Source organism: Nansenia antarctica (assembly GCF_963989245.1).
Source record: "Nansenia antarctica genome assembly, chromosome: 18".
NCBI classification, from domain to species: domain Eukaryota; kingdom Metazoa; phylum Chordata; class Actinopteri; order Argentiniformes; family Microstomatidae; genus Nansenia; species Nansenia antarctica.
The window spans coordinates 19,724,161-19,746,660 of NC_137691.1; the positions used below are offsets into that span (position 1 = coordinate 19,724,161).

General features: G+C 46.3%; 1 protein-coding gene across 1 annotated transcript in view; it reads left to right on the forward strand.

Moving 5' to 3' along the window:
* Positions 1 to 9,235, forward strand: part of tead3b (TEA domain family member 3 b) — a gene marked incomplete at both ends in the record, with an annotated part of 19,511 nt that extends 10,276 nt beyond the window's left edge. The window contains 10 exons of the mRNA XM_080548207.1: positions 458 to 469; positions 2,773 to 2,898; positions 3,438 to 3,481; positions 3,708 to 3,764; positions 4,463 to 4,527; positions 4,706 to 4,842; positions 5,086 to 5,259; positions 5,594 to 5,737; positions 6,791 to 6,943; positions 9,122 to 9,235. Of these exons, the coding sequence (XP_080404333.1) occupies positions 458 to 469; positions 2,773 to 2,898; positions 3,438 to 3,481; positions 3,708 to 3,764; positions 4,463 to 4,527; positions 4,706 to 4,842; positions 5,086 to 5,259; positions 5,594 to 5,737; positions 6,791 to 6,943; positions 9,122 to 9,235 (1,026 nt within the window). The remainder of the gene's footprint in view (positions 1 to 457; positions 470 to 2,772; positions 2,899 to 3,437; positions 3,482 to 3,707; positions 3,765 to 4,462; positions 4,528 to 4,705; positions 4,843 to 5,085; positions 5,260 to 5,593; positions 5,738 to 6,790; positions 6,944 to 9,121) is intronic.
* Between the last annotated feature and the right edge of the window lie 13,265 nt (positions 9,236 to 22,500).

Consider the following 22,500-nt stretch of genomic DNA (forward strand, 5'->3'; position numbering starts at 1 on the left):
TGAATATTTTTTTGTTCCATTTGATGCTCCGTGATAATTTTACAAAGATTGGAACAAAACTACAGAACGCTTATACAGTTCTTACATAGTCTTACATATTTTGAATTCACTAATTTGAAGGATGGATCTATCATAAACTATGCATCCATATTCTAAGAAAGCAATAGACCAACATTTATTTCTGTTGGTTTTCGTACCGTTTCATTTTATATTGACACGTAAGTAACTACTAGAAGTAACTACTTCTATTCAGCGATCACATTTTATTTTAACATGATACTATATATATATATATATATATATATATAATCTAGTGGCCTACTGGCTGTACCTGTCCATTATTGCTGGCTTAACAATAGTGTGCACTGACAACCTGTAAACAAAGCCATAGCGTATCTTCATATCCCTCTTAGAGTTGAGATGTGTATTAATATGGTTTCTCTTTCCTTTGATTCAGGCCATGAATTTGGTAAGTGTATTTGACTTCTGCGATTTGCTTCCCCCCCGCGCCCCCTTCCCCCACCCTTGCTTGGCAGTGCCAGTGCGCTGTCCCCTGTGTCCCCTGTGCTTCGGCCCTCTGCCGGCATGGCCACGTCCCACCCTGCTGCTGCCTCATACACCAAACGCTTACTTTAGGAAAACGTGTGCGCTTGGATCCACATTGCTGTGTACTGTAGCCTATACACTCACTGAACACTGCATTAGGAACACTATTCTAATACTGGGTAGGGTAGGGCCTCCCTTTGCTCTCAAAACAGCCTCAATTCTTGTGAGTTGATTCCACAAGATGATGGAAGCATTCCTTTGAGATTCTGGTCCACGATGACATGAGTGCATCACGCAATTCCTGGCAGATTTTTTCAGGTGCACTTTCAAGCTGTGAATCTTCCGATCTACCACATCCCTCCCAACGATGTTCTATTAGATTAAGATCTGGTGACTGGGAAGGCAACTGAAGAAGAGTGAACGCATAGATTGAGACGACTTTTGCTTTGTGATATGATGCATTATCATGCTGGAATTAACCATGAGAAGATGGGTCAATTGTGGCCATAAAGGGCCATGAATACTCAAATAGTCTGTGGCATTCAAGCGATGATTGATTGGTATTAACAGGCCCAAAGTGTGCCAAGAAAACATGCCTTACACTATTAAGATAATTGCGTGAATGAGAAGGTGTACATGTGTTCCTAATGAAGTGTTCAGTGTATATCTGTTACTCTTAATGCGCTCAGGTTCTGCAGAACACTTGCTTGCACAGGGTGATGCTCTTTAACTGTGGGTCTTCTAAAATAGCCTGCCCTCTCACACCAAGTCACACCTTGGTAAAATACATATTATAAATAGTTTACTTTACCATAGTAATGTAAGTTGAGTTATCATGTTGTATTCTCGGAGACAGGATAAGTCTTTGGTTTTGATACTAATGTGTATACCCAAAATGTATTTCTGAGGTAACGGTGAGGAAGCTATGTTTGAATGCATGCCAAAACTGATTTGTTTTTGCTGAGAGGGACCAATGTCTGGATCCAAAGCTTGGCTTCTGTAATTCTTATTGACTATGACGACTACAGTAAGAGAGGCTGGTGGAGGTAGAAATCAGAGGACGGGCTCATTGTAATGCGTGGAGTGGAACTAGGATTGGTTCCACTTGTGTGATACCATTCCTCATTCTATTCTATGCATTACACTGAGCCAGCCTCCAAGTTAGTTCAAGTTCTACCTCCACCAGCCTCCCCTGGACTACAGCTATGCTCTACTCTATGTTATTGACTTGTTCCCTGGATGTGACCCTTGATTACACAGAGGACTTGGTATTTGAAGTTTCTTTATGGTTCCTCAACGTCCTTTCTGTTTCTCTGTACTCTCTCCCTTTGTTTCTGATAGGGGTACTTTTTTTATTTCATGACTCCCTCACTAGATTAGTAAATATTGGGGGTTGTGTCACTTAACTGTCCACTCTCTGTGCTTTTTAGTGCTTTGTACTGTGTGTTTTGAACTGGGGATGTAGCTCGGTGACAATTTCAATATTGTTTTGGTCGTAGACATACAGTAGGTAGGTTCCAGGTGCAAACATGTCCAGCTTATTGTAACCATGTAAACTTTTCTGCTCTGTCTCTGAACATATTAATCAGAAGAACATTCCATTCAAATCACTTTCATCCCAACTGTCATTTAACACTGACTATCAACAATATACATAAATATAATACATATTTATGTAAGGAATGTCACTCTCCCTACACAAGACTGTTTGTCTGCATTGTTGTTTCAAAGTAACATTGGTTGCATCGCCCTGCATTCAAGAGACAAATTCTCTGAGACAGTTTAATTTCTGAAAGATGTTCATGCTTTCTCTCAAGGTTGAGACTAATTAGATGCATGTGACTCCAGGAATGTCCTGTTTGATTATGTGGCTCCCAAAGCTGTTTTTCATTCAATCATTGTTGAAAGCTACAAATAGAATTTTCCTAGTCCTTTTTTTACCATGTTGTCAAATGCCTTAAAAATTACATTAACAGTACTGTACATTCTAGTTGCAACAGCATTCAACTTTCTAATGCTCATAATTAGCTCTTAACTTGCTCAATAGGCTCTATTGAAGATCCTTTGAAGTGCAAACAATTTGGATTCTTTTGAGAAATAAATTCAGATTTTTGTCAGCAGAAAGTGTTAGAACAAACACTTGCGGTAGGCCCCATAGTCCCATACAGGCCCTGTGATGAAGATAGGTGTGGATTAGACGGCTCATCGCTCTCCCCTTGTCTACAGGATCAGGCTTCCAAAGACAAGGCTCTCCAGAACATGGCAGCGCTGTCGTCGGCACAGATCGTTTCCCCGAGCCTGATCAAGAGCCAGTTGCCCCCGATGCCCCAGGGCTACCCCCCGCAGGCCAGGGTGAGTACTGACGCCCTCTTAAATAGCTTGATCACAGAAGTAGCATTCATAAAGAATACACATTCTTATGCAGGTACACTACCAGTCAAACGTTTGGAGACACTTCCCCATTTGGGAAAGTGTGTCCAAACCTTTGACTGGTACTGTATACAATTCATAAAAAGGTATTTCTCACTATGGTTTTGTCCACATTTAATATTGTCTTTCGTTGCAATTACACTGTTTACTATTGTTTTAGTATTGTTAGTCTTCACACAATAGCCATATAAGACTGTGTCTGAGCAACATTGGGGTTTTACACACTACAGGGCCCACCCGAACCATACTGTGCTGGCTCAGATATTTTCCTTTCACATTGTCTTTTCCAGCACTGTTTCAGCAACTATGGTGGATTCGTAACCAGGCCAGCCCAGTACAGCTCAGCACAGCTCAGCTCGGTTTGGCTCTGTAGTGTATATATATGTGTAGTTTCATGTCATGTAAAGTGTGAAGGATTTTGTGATTAGGGTCATTGATTAAATGTATTCTCTCTCCCCCAGTTCTGGCCCGGCCCGATCCCAGGACAGCCTGGACCTTCTCAGGAGTGAGTACCCCCCCTCCCCCCTCCCTCAGTTTGACTATAAATGGGTTATCTCTACAGGATCTATCTGTGGCGTGTCATTCAGGTTCATGTGTCTGTCTGTCTGGCTGCACCATGCGTTGGGAGTGGACATTGGGTGGGAGAGGAGGTGTTGAGGTGGGAAATGTGTGGGGGGGATCGGGGGCGGGTGGCTTTGGCATGTTTAACGAATCGCATTTGTGCACATCAGGCTGGTTCTAGAGCTCAACCCGGGAAGGACTCCTGGGCTTGGCCGCACCAGCTATGCGTAAGTTCCCCTCCCTAGTCCAGCTGTAGCTGTAGCAACAAGGCAGCACTAACTCTGCTTTAGTCATGTTTCCTGCTGCTGCACTAACTTTACCACCAGGTCACAACCAGGCCAGCTTGAATAGTAGAAGAAAGAACAACGCTTTGGCTTGATCTGAAAACCAGTCTACTGCCCCCTACTGGCCGTTTGAGGTCATTTATGATGTAAAAAAAAAAAACTTTTGATGAGGCACCAATTCTTGAGCCATACCCGCTTGTGCCCCAGTGTCCAATGTGGCGTCATCAACTCCTACAGTGTCATCAAACAGTAGAGACATTGTTATAGTGATAACTTCCAAGTTAGTGATAACTTAGCTAGTTTCACAACCGCATGAGCAGAGTATGTAAAGCGTCTCGGATGCCAGGATGTAGTACAATACATACAAGTGAAGCAGAGGTGGACTTACACCTAGCTGGTGCAGCCACACACACAGCTACCTAAATGCTTATACACTAACAAATACAAAATCTGTCTGACGTGCCAATAAAGCCCAAAGGCACATTCTGCAAGCATAAGGTGTTACATTTGTTTTACCGTGTAGTCATGATATTTCATTTGATAATGACAGCTGTTTAGTGTGACTCTTTCATTTAGCAGTGCATCTCTATGATATGTATATGTAAGGCTACCATCCTACTGACAAAACCATTTTCTTTCAGTATCAAACCTTTTGCACAGACCCCATACACAAACCTATCAGGCCACGTACCCTCACCTATATCAAGTGAGTATGTGCCGTCAAACATAGCTGGATCTGATTGGATTTATATAGCACTTTTCCAGATGCTCAAAGTGCTTTACATTGAACTTAGGTACAATGAAAGACTTAGCAGGGGAGGTGAGGTCTTTGTCTGAATGTGTGTGTGTGTGTGTGTGTGTGTGCGTGTGTTTCTGTCGGTTAGCCTATGAGTCCCTGGCCCCCCCCCTCCCACCGGCCGCCACAGCGGTGCCCGTATGGCAGGACCGCACCATCGCCTCCTCCAAGCTGAGGATGCTGGAATACTCAGCCTTCATGGAGCTACAGAGGGACCCTGACAACGTGAGTAGAACCAGCCCTAAGTGGAGAAGGAACAGCACATTTTCAGACTTGTCTTCCTTTTTTCTAATCTTATAGGGTTCATAGAAATAAATTAAAAAGTGTAATAATGATTACAAATGTGAATTGGCAGTCCTGATTATATTTCTCTCATTCTCTCTCTCTCTCTCTCTCTCTCTCTCTCTCTCTCTCTCTCTCTCTCTCTCTCTCTCTCTCTCTCTCTCTCTCTCTCTCTCCCCACTGCAGTACAGCAAACACCTGTTCGTCCACATCGGGCAGACCAACCCCTCCTACAGTGACCCGCTCCTGGAGGCGGTGGACATCCGACAGATCTACGACAAGTTTCCAGAGAAGAAGGGCGGACTTAAAGAGCTGTACGAGAAAGGGCCTCAGAACGCCTTCTTCCTGGTCAAATTCTGGGTAATGACGACGCCTCGCTTGCAACAACGTATTTACTGACGATTTGACAGAGAATATATCTTAGTTTTAAGATAAACCTTTTAATTAAACCTTGCCTTGAATGTTTGTGATGACAAAATAATGGATTTTTACACACTGTTTAACACATTAATACAGTACTCACAGTATTGTGTTTATTGGGTCCTGTGCTGATATGAAAGACTTTATTGGAGTGTTTTATTTTCACACATAGAGTAAGAAATTAGATACAGTATAGTTTGAGTTGGGTCTAGGACTGTAGGATGTGGAGTCTTGCTAAGCAGATGTGGCTGCCCCCCCCCCCCCCCCCTACTAGGCGGACCTGAACAGTAGTGGGATGCAGGACGGCCCGGGCTCCTTCTACGGTGTGAGCAGCCAGTACAGCAGCGCTGAGAACATGACCATCACCGTCTCAACCAAAGTCTGCTCCTTTGGCAAACAGGTGGTCGAGAAAGTTGAGGTGAGGAAAATTCAATTGAACAACAACTTTATTCATTCCAAAGGGGGCAAATTGTAGCTTGGAGGAAGCATATTCAGCAGGATACCAATAACAAAAACAATTTAAAAAAAACTTACAATATAACATACATATACAAGAGAGTGTAAAGTACTATCCAGATATATCTTTTTTTTTACTGTGCAAAAAACATCTTTATATGTTATAATTGATACATTATTATTTTTTGGGTTGAAAACTGTTTTTATTTGGGGTTTTCAATTTTATATAGAGGGCACAAACAAAACAATACAACGACAAGGACAATATTAAACATACACAGCAAGAACCCCAGAGCTGATTGAAACCCCCACAGAACCCAGACAGGACCACTGGAACCGTGAAGACTCCGTGGAAGCCCAATCAACTCCCCCCCCCCTGCTGCACATACAGTAAACAGTCACAGTACATACACTAGGGGTTTGGAGAAAATAAAAATAAATAAAAGCAATAATACAAAATAAAATAAAACAGAACATGTCGCTCAGATATATTTATAATAGAATTAAGGTATGGACGTAGATATCATTACATTACATTACATTATTGTCGTCTAGCATAGGCCTTCATCCAAAGCGACCCACCCAAAACCCCACCAAACGAGTACCCTGGAGTCAGATAATGCATACATTTACCAAGCAAGAATCCTTAGGGGAAACCTTGCAGTAAGGAAGATGACATGGCAGGTCCAATATATTTTAAGTAGGGGTCCCAAGTTTGGTAGAAACTGTCCGTCTTGGAGTGTAACATGCAAGTGATATATTCATTGGGAATGCAGTCCATTGTGATATTATGCAAAGATTTTTTGGAGGGGGGAGCTTCCTTTATCCAGTATAGCAGAATGTTTTTCCTTGCGGAAAATGTTAAGAGGTTGATACATTATAATAGTCCGTCATCATCTCTTTAGATCTCAGAAGCAAAGCAGGGTCAGGTCTGGTTAGGACATGGATGGGACACAGTCCGCAAAGTTAACAATTTCTGAATGACAGCTTTAAAGTGTTTGCTGTTGTGTTTCAGACGGAGTACGCGCGTATGGAAGGAGGGAAGTGTGTGTACAGGATCCACCGCTCCCCCATGTGCGAGTACATGATCAACTTCATCCACAAGCTCAAACACCTGCCTGAGAAGTACATGATGAACAGTGTTCTGGAAAACTTCACTATCCTTCAGGTGAGATATTCTACACAATATACTTTAATGCAGTATTGGTTATTAACATAATTGTGAAATGTGTTACAGTTCGAAATACTGAAGTATAGGAATACATCGAAGGACTATAATGGCACTTTTCCACTACCATGCCGACCCGTGCCGGACCGCGTTAGCCCGGTTTGTTTCGCTTTCTCCACTGCCAACCGAGCCGTACCGGGCCATAGTACCCGTGCCGTTTTTAGTTCCAGTTCGAGAGGGGTACTTTCTGTACTTTCGTGCCAGGCTGTGTGTTAATGTTAATGTTAATGTTAATTTTATTTATAATGCGCCCCCCATCCAACTTTTACATCGGCCCGGGGCGCAGCCTGGGTAAAGGAACAGATAAAGACAAAGACAAGGAACACAGAAAGCAATCAGACACAGACGACTTAAACGTAAATCTCAGGCATACAATTCGCAACAAATAGGGAGTAGACTTAGGGAATATCATTTAGGAAGAGGTGGGTTTTTAACTTGGCTCTAAAGGAGTCCAGAGTGGGGGCAAACTTGATGGCAGAAGGGAGCGCGTTCTACAGGGTCGGTGCTATCACCGCAAAGTCACGGTCACCCTTTCTCTTGAGGTTGGTACGTGGGACCCTCAGGCTGAGTTGGGCGTCGGACCTGAGCCTGGGTCTGGGCCTTGAGGAGGTAGACTGGTCCAGGAGGTCCTTGATGTCGGGTGGTGCGAGACTGTTGAGAGCTTTAAAAACAAAGGTGCAGATTTTGAACTTCACTCTTTTCTTCACTGGGAGCCAGTGAAGGGAGATGAGGACAGGGGAGATGTGGTCCCTCATTTTGGTGCCTGACACCAGCCTGGCAGCGGCATTTTGGACTAGCTGCAGGCGGTAGATGGTCTTATCAGGAAGTCCAGCATAGAGTGAGTTGCAGTAGTCGAGCCTAGATCAGATTAGCATGAGGACGACCCTCCTCAGGTCGCTGGGGGTGAGGAAGGACTTGATCTTGGCTATGATGCGTAGTTGGTAGAAACATGCCTTCACGACGAAGCTCACTTGTCGGTCAAGGTTAAGCTCGGAGTCAAAGATGACACCGAGGTTCTTGACATGTGGTCTGACAAGGGTGGACAGGCTTCCCATGTTGGTGCTGAGCTGAGTGATGGCGGTGGTGTTGCCGATGAGGAGGATTTCCCCTCACGTGTGACGTGTGACGCTGCAGACCGTTGATTGGTCAATGGAAATCGTCAAAATCGTCAAGCCATGTTCATAGACTTCATTGCTAACCGCCATTTTTAAATACCACAACAGATTTCGCTCTCGGAAAATGTCACTTACTGTTTCTGTAATAACTTATTAATAAAGATTTGAAAAATTATGATAACCATCTTATTATCTTAGTTTAATTTCAATGCATCATAGAACTTTTATTTACAACAAGCATAACAAAGAAATCACTATTATGGCGATGTGCTGTGCCTATGCTGTTCCTCAGTCCAGCGCGCTTCATCATCCCCCTTCTAAAACTGCCATCTCCTTTTTTCATCCCTTATGTCATTTTATCAATGAACATTGTATTACTGTTATTTCAACATTTAAGCCTCTTTCACACATAGTTCCCTATAATTTCCATGGAATCCCAAGTTGTGCCGTTCAGGCATTTTCGCCGTTCACTCATGAGCCAAATGCCGGTAGATTCGCGTCTTGCTGCCTTTAACACATGTCGGCCTTTCCCTGGTTGCGCGATCTACTAGAACTACTAGATCTACTAGAACTGAAAGCGGCAAGTAACAGGCACATAACATCCATATGCTGTATAAATAGTGAAGTGAAGTGAAACTTTATTTATATAGTGCCTTTCGTACATGAATGCAACTCAAAGCACATAAATATATTTGAAATAAATATATTTGACTACCAGCAAGACACCGCAGCACTCGTATCTATAACAAATGCGGAGATTCCAATGGAAGCGTCAAGCACAGCTTGTGCTCTTACTGCTCTTATGACACTTAACTCCTCCTACTGTCCCCGCTCGTTCCAGGTATGTTGTGTATAATGGAGAACGTATCCTACCCGAACCGAGCCGAACTTTTCAAATACGTGCCGTGCCGAGCCGTACCGGTCTGGTCAATGAAAAAGCGCCATAACCAGATTATAAACAGTGTTTTGATGTGATTTCTGTTGTGCTTCGTTCCTCCTCCAGGTGGTGACAAACCGGGACACCCAGGAGACGTTGCTGTGTATAGCGTTTGTTTTCGAGGTCTCGACTAGTGAACACGGAGCACAGTACCACGTCTACAGGCTGGTCAAAGACTAACAGCTCTTCAGGGAGGTTTGGGAATCGGCTGACGAAGCCTGACACAATCTATTGTCCACAGACTGCTCAACTACCAAGAAACATTCAACAGACGTTAGTCCAGACAGACACAGACATGTTTTATACTTCCATTAATTGCATTTTTTTTGTAAAAATAGGATAAAGAATGAAGTTTCAACACAAGACAAGAAATGAAATGAGAAAAGTTTGTATTTTTGTTTAAAAGGCAACTTTACAACATATATTTAAATGCCCTAGGACAAAGTGGGTCACATTGGCAATGACAATAAAATGTACCTTGGAATGTTTTCACTGAGGGAATGAGAAGGTGATTATGGTTACGAGAGTATTCTCCAGCTAAGGGAAATGTTAGAAATGTACAGTATAGATTGGAACAGAGCGGATACAAGGACCATGGAAGAGGAGCAAACGAAACCAGAAGAATCCAAACCTATAACTGCCCTACCAAGTGGTGCTGACAGATCAGACAGAACGGCTACGTAGAGTAAGTGCCTTTCTCCAAAGACAAGTATCATTGCCAGCCACTCGTCATTGCCTTCTTATTACTACCTCTTGGCTTTTAATAAACAGTAAGAAACCGGACAGAAACATCAGTTTGAAACTTGAACATGAACATCCATGATTCACCTTCTTGGATTGAGATCTCTTGAACATGACTATCCATGATTCACCTTCTGGGATTGAGATCTCTTGAACATGACTATCCATGATTCCACCTTCTTGGATTGAGATCTCTTGTACAGGCAAGATAAGAGAGATGAAATGAAAACTTTATTTTGGATTTGTTTTACTACAGTATGTACAGTATGTGTTATCATGAACGAATGGTTGCAAAATCTTGCAGCAATCCAAGTGTACAGAAAAGGGGATCATGATCAGATCATTCAGTTTCTTTTTCAAAGTGTTGTTATCCATACTGCAGTTTGAGGTTCTACTGGTGTCACCTAGTGATTTGTGATACTTGGTACCACTGCCAGCCCAACACGTGATCAGGGACATCCTTTTCTTACTGGATCCCTTGACCTGTACAGGTCTCTCAGACAGTGCTTTGATGCACTTCCAATATCAAGAAAGGGTGAAGCAAAAACAATGTTTATTTTCTGTATTTAGTCATGTAGCCTAATTGAAAAGAACCATTTCTGTACTGTGAGTCAGTGGATGCTACAGGAATAATGTGTTACATAGGAGTGTTTTGGGGACATATGTTTATATTTGTGATTAACTTAAACTCAGCACAGAGACCATAGCTACTCTGCTATAGTGGAGGGGAATTAACACTGTTTACTTCATGAATCATGGCTTCCTTGAGGAATCAATATCATATATTCAATATCACAATTAATACCTTGGTATTAGCTTTTGAACTCCGGGTAACCAACAATCTCAAATGTCCCCATTTGAGAGATCAAATTGGTGAATTTATATGAAAATATGGTGTTGTACAAAGTTTCTCTTTTGTAAATTGAATGAATAACATCAACGGCTCCAGTGTATTTCCCCTCTCAATTCATGATTGACATTGGCCAATGGAAAGCAGTGTGCCTGTTTTGAGGCAAGCTATGGTCTCTGTGCTATGGTGTGTGACCATTGACTGTTATTTATAGGGATTGAAAACAAATGGTGGGAGGGCGGGGCTGGGTTACGGGTGATGTGGTTATCCTTTGCCATTGCAATGGCGATGTTGCAACTAAGTATTGTTGAAATGTATACTAAAGACAAGATAACAGTCATCCAATGGATCTTGGTAGACGGGATGAGACTGGCTAATTGTAATGCATGGAATAGAAGTAGGATTGGTATCAATGTTTCATATCATTCCTCATTCCCTTCCATCCATTAAAATGAGCCTGTCCTTTGATTTCACCCTCCAACAGCCTCCACTTAGGGGATGGTGTCTGCCTTTGATGGTTCACTGGACTTCTAACACAAGAATGTATACATCAGACTTGTACGGTGGATTTACATGCAACGTCATACTTAAAAAAAAAAAACATTTTCAAGCTGATTTCTCAATTTCACCTTTTTTTACAGGCCCTTGTTTTTTTATTACCATTATCATAATTAATATTTGTTTGTTTGTTTTCTGTTTGTTTTCGACATTCAGTGGAAGCCGTATGCATCCATTGAAAATGATGTGTGTTTGTGTTGACATTGATGATGAGATATTTTATGTATCATAATCTGAATGGTGTGGGCAGGTTTATTTGGTGAAAAGGTGGTTTATTGTGGCCTTGGTTACCAATTGTGCATTGCATTTTTGTATTTGCTGTTTTCTTCAAAGTGAGGGGATTGTATTATATATTCAAATCAAAATGTGTAATCTAACAATAAAAGACGCATGGTGCCTTTGGGGCCATTTTTCCCCAGAAAACTCATTAAATAGGTTTGTTAATTTGTTTTGGCAATGTTTTCTCTTTCACCATACCTCTGAAGCACCTTGAACATCCTTTCAGTAGCCTCCTAATGATCATTTGTATTTCAAAGAAGGTGCAATTCTGGCGGAGGTGATTTGGAACCACGCTCGTGATGAGTAGCTGTCTGAAACATTCAGGGCCGGTTTCACAGACAAGACTTAAGCCTAATCCTAGACTAACAAGCATCTTCAATTGAGATTTTACATTGAAAATGTGATTTAGTCCAGGAGTAGCAAACAGCAAGACAAGCATGTCACTGTTGAGTCCTCACCTCCTCAGTTGTGGTTGTTGCTGCCTGCTGATTACTGTCCAACGCCAAACTTTAGGCTACTTGTAGCAAAGTCACTGATAAGTTGACTGTTGTGAAGCATGTCAAGTTGTGAAATGATACTGTCCATGGGCACATCAAATATTGCTGCTACTTCAACTACTACACCATTATCTCTCTTTAGGCATTTGGCCATTAACTAATTAATTTCATGTTTAATTTTTTGTTTCTCTTTTCCTTTTTGTGCACCTGACTTTTGTTTTGGGTTCAGCATTTTGACTTCACAAAAAAGTAAGTGGGGGTGAGTTAGTAGCTACACGGTTGCTCCATGTTTGAGAGAATGTGTCTGACTCTTCTTGGAACCCATCTCTTGTTGATGTCGCAGGTTTTGAAGGAGCGTGCAATTGGCATGCTGACTCCAGGAATGCCTGTGATTTGAATGTTCATTTCTCTACCATAAGCCGTCTCCAAAGTCGTTTCCAATTCCAATTCTCTGAAACGCCTTTGGAGACGGTTTATGGTAGAGAAATTAACATTCAATTCACGGGCAACAGCTCTGTTGGACATTCCAGCCAATTGCACGCTCCCTCATGCGACATCTGTGGCATTGTGCTGTGTGATACAACTGCACATTTTAGAGTGGCCTTTTATTGTGACCAGCCTATGGCACATATGTGCAATAATCATGCTGTCTAATCAGCATCTGTCTGGATATGCCACACCTGTCAGGTGGATGGATTATCTCGGCAAAGGAGAAGTGTTCACTAACACAGATTTAAACACATTTGAAAACACAATTTGAGAGAAATAGGCAAAAACAAGTGTTGCGATATATTTTTGTTCAGTGTATTAAGATTTTTGAACCATTGGGGTTAGGCTATTTTGCGACTGCGGTAATTCATGAAGAGATTTTCAGTTTAAAATGTATAGATTTGTTGTGAGATAAAATGATAGAGGGAAAAGGAAGGTTCGAGGAGTTAAAATCTTTCATGTCATTTCTGTCAAATCCCTTTGTCTTTGACATGACAAAAAGTGTCACCGTTTGTGACCGACTTGGACTTGACAAAAGCCAATTCGAGGAATAGTTGATGGAGATGCGTGAGATGGACGAGGCCCTGACTGAGCAGCCGTAGAGGGCAGATGTTCTGAATATTTCGCGAGTGGCGATTTACAGGTGAGCACTATATGTTCGTGTACATACATATTATTACGTGTGCTTGCAGTAGCAGAAGGTTTTTTAACATTTTGTACACATTTTGCAAACTGCTTCCGTAGTTAGCCTGCGCTAGTTAGATCGGCCCCTGGGTGAGCTAGAGAAACGCAGTCTTCGCCGGGGGATGAGGTGGAGTGGCCTGGGGGGTGGGGGGGGGCAAGCACACTTCACAATTTCCACAGGAATTGTACCTCTCTATGTTAATGTTTTTTTTTTTTTTTTTTTTTTTTTTTTTTTACATTATTTGAAGACAAATTATAGTCTAAATACTTAAGAAGAGAAAAAAAGAGAGAAAACAAGAGAAAACGAAAGAAGAAAGGAAAGAAAGAAAGAAGAGAAAAGAGAAAAGATTGCTCAGAGGGGTCTAAAAATGAAAATGAGTTGGTGAGAGCAAAAATGTAAAAAATAAAATAATAAATGATAATTACAGGAAAACAGAGTGTAGAAAGAAAAATTTACTCTGGAAGTTCAGACATGTTGTCTATATGTGACAAAAATGGTTGCCATCTGGCAAGAAAGTTCCGAGAGGAACCCCTAAGTGTAAATTAAATTTTTTCCAGTTTTATAAATGTCATCATGTCCTCTATCCATGAGTTGATTGTTGGGGGGCTAGTGGACTTCCAATATAAAAGGATTCTTCTCCGAGCTATGAGAGAAGAGAATGATATTACATCTTTCTGAATATTATTTAGGTTGAGGGTGGTTTTGGGGACTCCATGTTAATGTTAATGTTAATGTTAATTTTATTTATAATGCGCCCCCCATCCAACTTTTACATCGGCCCGGGGCGCAGCCCGGGTAAAGGAACAGATAAAGACAAGGACAAGGACAAGGAACACAGAAAGCAAACAGACACAGACTACTTAAACGAACATCTCAAGGGATACAATTTACAACAAATAGGGAGTAGACTTAGGGAACATCATTGACGAAGAGGTGGGTTTTTAACTTGGCTCTAAAGGAGTCCAGAGTGGGGGCAGACTTGATGGCGGAAGGGAGCGCGTTCCACAGGGTCGGTGCTATCACCGCAAAGGCACGGTCACCCTTCCTCTTGAGGTTGGTGCGGGGGACCCTCAGGCTGAGTTGGGCGTCGGACCTGAGCCTTGGCCTTGAGGTGGAAGACAGGTCCAGGAGGTCCTTGATGTAGGGTGGGGCGAGACTGTTGAGAGCTTTGTAGACAAAGGTGCAGATCTTGAACTTCACTCTCTTCTTTACTGGGAGCCAGTGAAGGGAGATGAGGACAGGGGAGATGTGGTCCCTCATTTTAGTGCCTGACACCAGCCTGGCAGCGGCATTTTGGACTAGCTGCAGGCGGTAGATGGTCTTATCAGGAAGTCCAGCATAGAGTGAGTTGCAGTAGTCGAGCCTAGATGAAATTAGCATGAGGACGACCCTCCTCAGGTCACTGGGGGTGAGGAAGGACTTGATCTTGGCTATGATACGTAGTTGGTAGAAACATGACTTCACGACGAAGCTCACTTGCTTCACACTCTATGTTGTGCCTCCTAATCTGACACGCCCCCGTGAGCCTCGTTCTGGCGCCCCCTCCCGGCCGGATTGAGTGGGCCGGATCTCTGGCTCTGTTTTTGTAGCAGGTGTGAGCTATTACGTTTCAGCCCAGCTGTCCCAATCACCACCTGGACAGCCGCCTACTTAACCCTGCTACAGACAGAGATCCAACGCTTGGACATAACTTTCTGTATGGACCCCCTCTGACTACTCTCATCTGGATTTCCCTCCCTGGCTCGACCCCTGGACTTCCCTCTGGACTACTCTCTCATGGATCACTCTCCCTGGCCCGAAAAGGATCTCGGACTTTGCTCACTAGGGTAGTATCGCAGCACATAATACAACACCCCTGACCTCATACACGCACACACACATAGTATAATTACACACCCCATAACTATCGCCTGCATCACACCTTATGTTTGTTTTTCCACTAGTTAGTGTAGGGCCTATTTCTTTGTTTATATCATCCATAATAAATCATTATATATTCTCCTGGCCTCTGTCTCTGTTTCTCTGGGGTTCCACCACATTTGGCTTTTCCAGTTTCAAGGTGTGCATAACAGTATGTCCAAGCCATTATGAGCCAAGGTGGAACTCCAGAGAACAAGGGTGGTTCCCCGGGTATTGGGGTTCTCCCATTAGTCGTAGATTTACGCAGAGAGGTAAATAGCCATGCTACGCAACTTACCAGTCTGCAGGCCGAGCTCCAGAAGGCCTTCCCCACGGTCCAAGGCCAGATAGCCGTACTGGAGAATACCACCCGTGCCACCGTCGGGGCTGTAAATAGTCTCGAGACGAAGATGGACGCCCTGTCCGGGTCTCTCGCCTCCATCCAGCGTTCTCTGGACCTCATCGCCGCTGGCAGCAGACCACCCCCTGACACGAGTTCCATATCTGGGCAGATGACTAATCCCCCGGTCGATCCTGTGAACCCCGTTTCGCTCTATCCTCCTGTCGCTCACTGGGAACCCAGGTTAGTCAGCCCCGCTCCATTCCATGGTGACTTTGATTGTTGTCGGGGTTTTCTGACCCAGTGCGAATTAGTATTTACGCACCAGCCTTCCAAGTACTCCTCCGACGGGGCCAAGGTAGCGTTTATCATGTCTCTACTCGCTGACAAAGCGCTCAAATGGGCCATAGCCGCTGTCGGGAGCAGTTCAAGATACTCCACGGATTACCCCCTGTTTAAAGCGGAGTTCCGGTTCGTGTTCGACCACCCCCAGGACGGGCAGGATGTAACCGGCCGCTTGTTAGCCATCTCCCAGAGTACATGGTCGAGTTCCGTACTCTAGCCACGGAGACAGGCTGGAATGACGGAGCCCTCCTCAGCCTTTTCCACAAGGGGTTACATGATTCCATCAAGGACCTGTTGGTGCGCGACGATCCCGGCACCCTTAATGAGCTGATTACCCTGGCCCTTAGGATGGATGCACGCCTCCAGGTACGACGCACCGACCGCGTCCAGCGAGCTGTCACGCGCCCCACTACCTATCGCGCCGGAACGACCCCGCCCCCTTCTCTGCCCATGCTGCCTCCTCTCGTGGCTACTTCCGGGGTTGGGGAGCCCATGGAGATCGGCCGCTCTCGGCTCTCGCGAGAGGAGCGAGAACGGAGGCTTCTCAACAAGCAGTGCCTGTACTGCGGCAAGGAGGGGCACATCATCCGGGCGTGTCCTGTCCGGCCAAAAGACCCAGCTCACCAGTAGGGGGCATACTGGTGAGCAACACCTCTCTCTCTCAGCCCCAGGTCACCCCCAGTCGCCTATTCCCTGCCACTCTCACCTGGGGGAAGGACACCCTGTCTGTCAGCGCCCTCATCGACTCCGGGGCTGATGGTTGTCTAATCGATGAAAACTTAGTCCACCAGGCGGGCATCCCCCTAGTCCTTCTAGACCGCCCCATCATGCCTAGGGCCATTGATGGCCGTTCCCTAGGAACTATCACCCACACCACTGGGCTTATATCTCTTACGATCTCCGGGAATCATACCGAGGAGATCCGGTTCTTTGTCCTTCAGATCCCCACGTCTCCCCTGGTGCTGGGTAGACCCTGGCTCGAGAGACATGAACCTCACATCTCCTGGGCTTCGGGCCAGATCCTAGGCTGGAGAGGTACGTGTTACGCCTCCTGCCTTCGCTCCGCCCTGTCTCCCTCTAGCGACCCCAAGTCTAAGATCACTCCGCCTGACCTCACCGGGGTTCCTCACATCTACCACGACCTAGCCCAGGTGTTCAGCAAGGACGAGGCACTCTCCCTTCCACCCCATCGCCCGTATGACTGTCCTATAGACCTCCTGCCTGGTGCCACCCTTCCTAAAGGTAGACTTTACAGCCTCTCACTCCCTGAAAAGGAGGCGATGCGTAACTACATTACGGAGTCCATCAACTCTGGTATCATCCAGCCCTCCTCTTCTCCCCTCGCGGCTGGATTCTTCTTCGTATCCAAGAAGGACGGTGGGCTCAGACCTTGCATTGATTTTCGGGCTCTGAATGACATTTCTGTAAAGAACCGTTATCCCCTTCCCCTCATTAGCTCCACCTTCGAACCCCTCACCCATGCCAAGGTATTCACCAAGCTGGACCTACGTAACGCCTACCATCTAGTCTGCATCAGGGAGGGGGACGAGTGGAAGACCGGGTTTAACACCCACCTCGGCCATTTTGAATACCGCGTCATGCCTTTTGGTCTATCTAATGCCCCTGCTATTTTCCAGGCCCTGGTCAACGATGTCCTTCGGGACATGTTAAACATTTTTGTTGTTGTGTACCTTGACGACATTCTTATTTTTTCTCGGTCCGTGGAGGAGCACCACCAGCACGTCCGGCTAGTCCTGCAGAGGCTCCTGGAGAACCGCTTATTCGTGAAGGGGGAGAAGTGCGTTTTCCACACCAGCTCGGTCACCTACCTGGGTAATGTGGTGGAGGACGGACAGATGCGGGCGGACCCTGCCAAGGTCAAGGCCGTCGTGGAGTGGCCTCAGCCCACGGACCGGACCCAACTTAGACGCTTCCTGGGGTTCGCGGGATTTGTGAGGCGGTTCATTAAAGGGTTCAGCCAGGTCGCAGCGCCGCTCACTGCGCTTACCTCCACCTCACGGCCCTTCTGCTGGACCGCCGCTGCTGAGACCGCTTTCGGCACACTAAAACACCTGTTCTCCTCCGCGCCAGTGCTGATCCACCCCGACCCCGAGAGACAGTTCATCGTAGAGGTAGATGCTTCGGACACGGGGATCGGGGGGGTCCTCTCTCAACGGTCGGGGGAGGACCAGAAGATACACCCTTGCGCCTACTTCTCTCGGCGCTACGAACCCGCGGCCCAAAATTACGACGTGGGCAACAAGGAGCTGCTGGCGGTTCACGAGGCCCTGAGGGAGTGGAGACACTGGCTGGAGGGAGCCAAACTACCGTTCCTGGTGTGGTCTGACCATAGGAACCTCACTTACCTTGGGTCCGCCAAGAGGCTCAACTCTCGACAAGCCCGCTGGGCTCTTTTTTTTAGTCGTTTCGACTTCACCCTTACCTACCGTCCCGGCTCCAAGAACGTCAAAGCTGATGCTCTCTCCCGCCAGTTCCCCAAGGCGGATTCGGGTGTCGCTGAGGGGGGAGATACCATCCTGTCCCCGTCCCGGGTGGTGGGGTTCGTAACCTGGCCCGTCGAGGCTTTGGTGAGACAGGCTCAGCGGGCCGAACCAGACCCTAGGACCGGACCCCCTAACCGTTTGTTTGTGCCTACAGCTGTCCGAGCCAGGGTGTTGGAGTGGGGCCACTCCAGCTGCTTCGCTTGCCACCCCGGCGAGCGGCGGACGGCGGCATTCATCGGGAGGAGGTTCTGGTGGCCCAATCTCAGGGGGGACACCAGGGAGTTTGTGGCCGCCTGTACGGTGTGCGCCCGTAGTAAGGCCTCCCATCGGCCTCCTGCGGGTCTCCTGCAGCCTCTCCCGGTGCCCAGCCGACCGTGGTCGCACATCGCCGTGGACTTTGTTACTGGGCTCCCTGTCTCCCAGGGGTGCGACACCATTCTCACCATCGTGGACCGGTTCTCCAAGGCGGTCCACTTCGTTCCCCTCCCGAAACTGCCCACAGCGGCCGAGACGGCGGACCTCCTAACTCTCCACGTCGTACGCCTCCACGGGATCCCCTCGGATGTGGTTTCTGACCGGGGCCCCCAGTTCGTCTCCAAGGTCTGGCGGGCCTTCTGCAGAGGCATTGGGGCCACCACCAGTCTCACCTCCGGGTACCACCCTCAGTCCAATGGGCAGGCCGAGCGGGCCAACCAGGCTCTGGAAGCCGCTCTCCGATGTGTCTCCGCCCACAATCCCTCCTCCTGGGCGAAATACCTGCCGTGGGTGGAGTACTCCCTCAACACTATGGAGAGCGCCGCCACTGGTATGTCCCCATTCGAATGTTCCCTGGGTTACCAACCCCCTCTGTTTCCCCAACAGGAGCTGGAGGTGGCGGTCCCAACCACCAGGGCCCATCTCCGCCGGTGTCGCAACGTGTGGAGGACCGCCAGGGCGGCGTTGCTCCGCGCCACCGAGCGCGCCCGGCGGAGCGCGAACCGGCGGAGGGTGCCGGCCCCTGAATACCAGCCAGGTCAGAGGGTTTGGCTGTTGGCCCGGGACCTGCCCCTCCAGACCTCCCAAACCTCCACCCGGAAACTCAACCCCCGGTACGTTGGTCCCTATCCCGTGGACCGTATCGTCAACCCCACGGCGGTACGTTTGACCCTTCCTCCCTCCCTCAAAATACACCCGGTGTTCCATGTCTCCCAGCTTAAACCTGTGGCCGCCAGCCCTTTGTCTTCCCCCAGCCCGGCTCCGCCGCCGCCCCGTGTCCTGGATGATGGGGACCCGGTATGGACGGTAAACAAACTACTGGAGGTCCGCCGCCGGGGTCGCGGGTTTCAATACCTAGTGGACTGGGTTGGCTACGGGCCCGAGGACCGGACTTGGGTGCCTGCGTCCTATCTCGCCGACCCGTCCTTATTGGAGGATTTCTACCGAGCCAACCCCGGGGCCCTGGGTCCGTCGTCCGGTGCCTCCCCTGAGGAAGGGGGTACTGTTGTGCCTCCTAATCTGACACGCCCCCGTGAGCCTCGTTCTGGCGCCCCCTCCCGGCCGGATTGAGTGGGCCGGATCTCTGGCTCTGTTTGCAGCAGGTGTGGGCTATTACGTTTCAGCCCAGCTGTCCCAATCACCACCTGGACAGCCGCCTACTTAACCCTGCTACAGACGGAGATCCAACGCTTGGACATAACTTTCTGTATGGACCCCCTCTGACTACTCTCATCTGGATTTCCCTCCCTGGCTCGACCCCTGGACTTCCCTCTGGACTACTCTCTCATGGATCACTCTCCCTGGCCCGAAAAGGATCTCGGACTTTGCTCACTAGGGTAGTATCGCAGCACATAATACAACACCCCTGACCTCATACACGCACACACACATAGTATAATTACACACCCCATAACTATCGCCTGCATCACACCTTATGTTTGTTTTTCCACTAGTTAGTGTAGGGCCTATTTCTTTGTTTATATCATCCATAATAAATCATTATATATTCTCCTGGCCTCTGTCTCTGTTTCTCTGGGGTTCCACCACATTTGGCTTTTCCAGTTTCAAGGTGTGCATAACACTCTAGTTATTATAGCTAATATTGCCCCGGCTACTCGTCCCACAGTTTTGGCACTAGGTAGACATGAGAGGTGTCAAAATGTCCAACTCGCGTTGCCATTGTCCGACGGAAGATTACGGCCTACGGTTTACCCACAATGCCCCGTTAAGCGGCCAAAAAAGTCCATAGACAATGAATGGGCCGATATTGAAAACGCTACAGCTCGGCCTCTGGGTGACGTAAAGACACGCCGATTTCGCCGGGGGGGGGCAGGGTGGTGACCAAAACACACACACACACACACACTCACACACAGACACAGACTTTTTGTGGAGAGAAATGCCCATTGAAATTTCATGGCGGAACTTTCAAAACAAGAGTGTGAACATTTTGTACACATTTTGCAAACTGCTCCTACGGCTACAATTGTATGTCTATATTCACAAATTTTACATCCAAACGTAGAGCAACTCTTACTGTCACTCAAACTATCAACATATAAGCCCAAACATTACGTTTTTACGGTACAGCTTGTTTGAGAGCTAGCAAAAGAGAAAAACAGAGTGAGTTGCTATGACGACAAGCTCTTGCAGGGAGACAGACAGAGAGGCACGCACACACCCCACAACTTGGCCTCTAGGTGAGCTAGAGCAGCCTTTCTCAAAGTGTGCCCCTTAGTGGTCTGCGACGGCCGCGAGTAAATTGTGATAATTCCACAGTAGCCTAATCTATTAACGGGCCTACAGGCAAGGTCATGGAGCGGTGGTTTATAGGCTACACAGCAGCGGATGTGACTGAAACGGCGATGATCTGATATCGTTTGCACTTCACAGCTGAACGACTCGTTTCGCGTGGTCGGTGATTGCGTTTTTCGATAACAATGACGCGGACACCCACACATGTATACCGTATTTTCCAGACTATAAGTCACACTTTTTTTCATAGTTTGGCTGGTCCTGTGACTTATAGTCAGGTGCGACTTATATATCAAAATATATATAATTTCATACTGACTGACATGAACCAAGGAGTAAACATTACCGTCTACAGCCGCGAGAGGGCGCTCTGGGCCGCTCTGGGCTTGTGACAACTACATGCTGCTCCTGTACCACTGAAGAAATTAACTGAAACATTAACGGGAGCTTGGTGAACTTGCTTACCGCTAACTTGCTTGTTGGACTCGCTAGCTTGTTATGTTAATTTAGCCTATTCAGCCTCCCAGGTATGTTCTTTATGCTATTGTGTAGCTGAATAACTGTTAATGTGTTACGTTAACATACCGGACACCTATTCAGCCTGTTGTTCTGTGTTCTATTGTGTAATTGAATAACTTGCCTTTCCAGATTAAATGTCTGTTCTTGGTCTTGGATTTTGTGAAATTAATTTGTAAATAAATGCGATTTATAGTCCAGTGCGACTTATATATGTTTTTTTCCTCTTCATGACGCATTTTTTGACTGATGCGATTTATACCCCCGAAAATACAGTACTTAATACTGTTCAGCACTTGTGGTTACAGTCAACGTATGACTTTTGCTGGAGGCTAAATATAATTATGAAAGCGGCAAGTAACAAGTGTGCGCATCAAACGTGTAGCCATTAGGCACGTAACATCCATAAATAAAGTTTGATTGATTGATGTATGTGCGCATTGCCTGCCACCCAACCAGTCAGCGCAAGTCTTGTGCTATAAATAGCCTACACTTGATAAACCAGTGCTGTGATATTATTTATCGTCTTAGAAACATCTTAGCGAGAGGCACTTCAACAATTATCACAACGTTTTTTAAAATGTTTATGATATACTGATGAGGTAGGAGGCCTGTTGTTCCGGTTCCTACAAGTTTCAACAAGTCGAATTTAGGACCTTTTTAAGACCTCTTTGGATATAATTTTAGACCTATTCGTGACACCATATGATAGGTTTTTGTCATCCCCGAGGTGATGAAATTAGGGATTTCACTGCCATTCAGACAAAAAAGGAAGCGAATTGGCATTTTTTTGCTTCCAGCTTGATTAATTACCGCGTAAATGTGGTTGGACTGATTTTCTTGCAGGATCTCATTTTTAAGACCTAGCACCTAATTTTTTTTACCGAATAGCTGAAATTTGGGACCTTCTTAGGCCTTATAAATTGGATTGCTGGATTTGAGACTTTAAGGCTTTTTAAGACCAGCGCGGAAACCCTGTATTTAGTTAGGTGGTCCGCGAGTTTTTATTTAT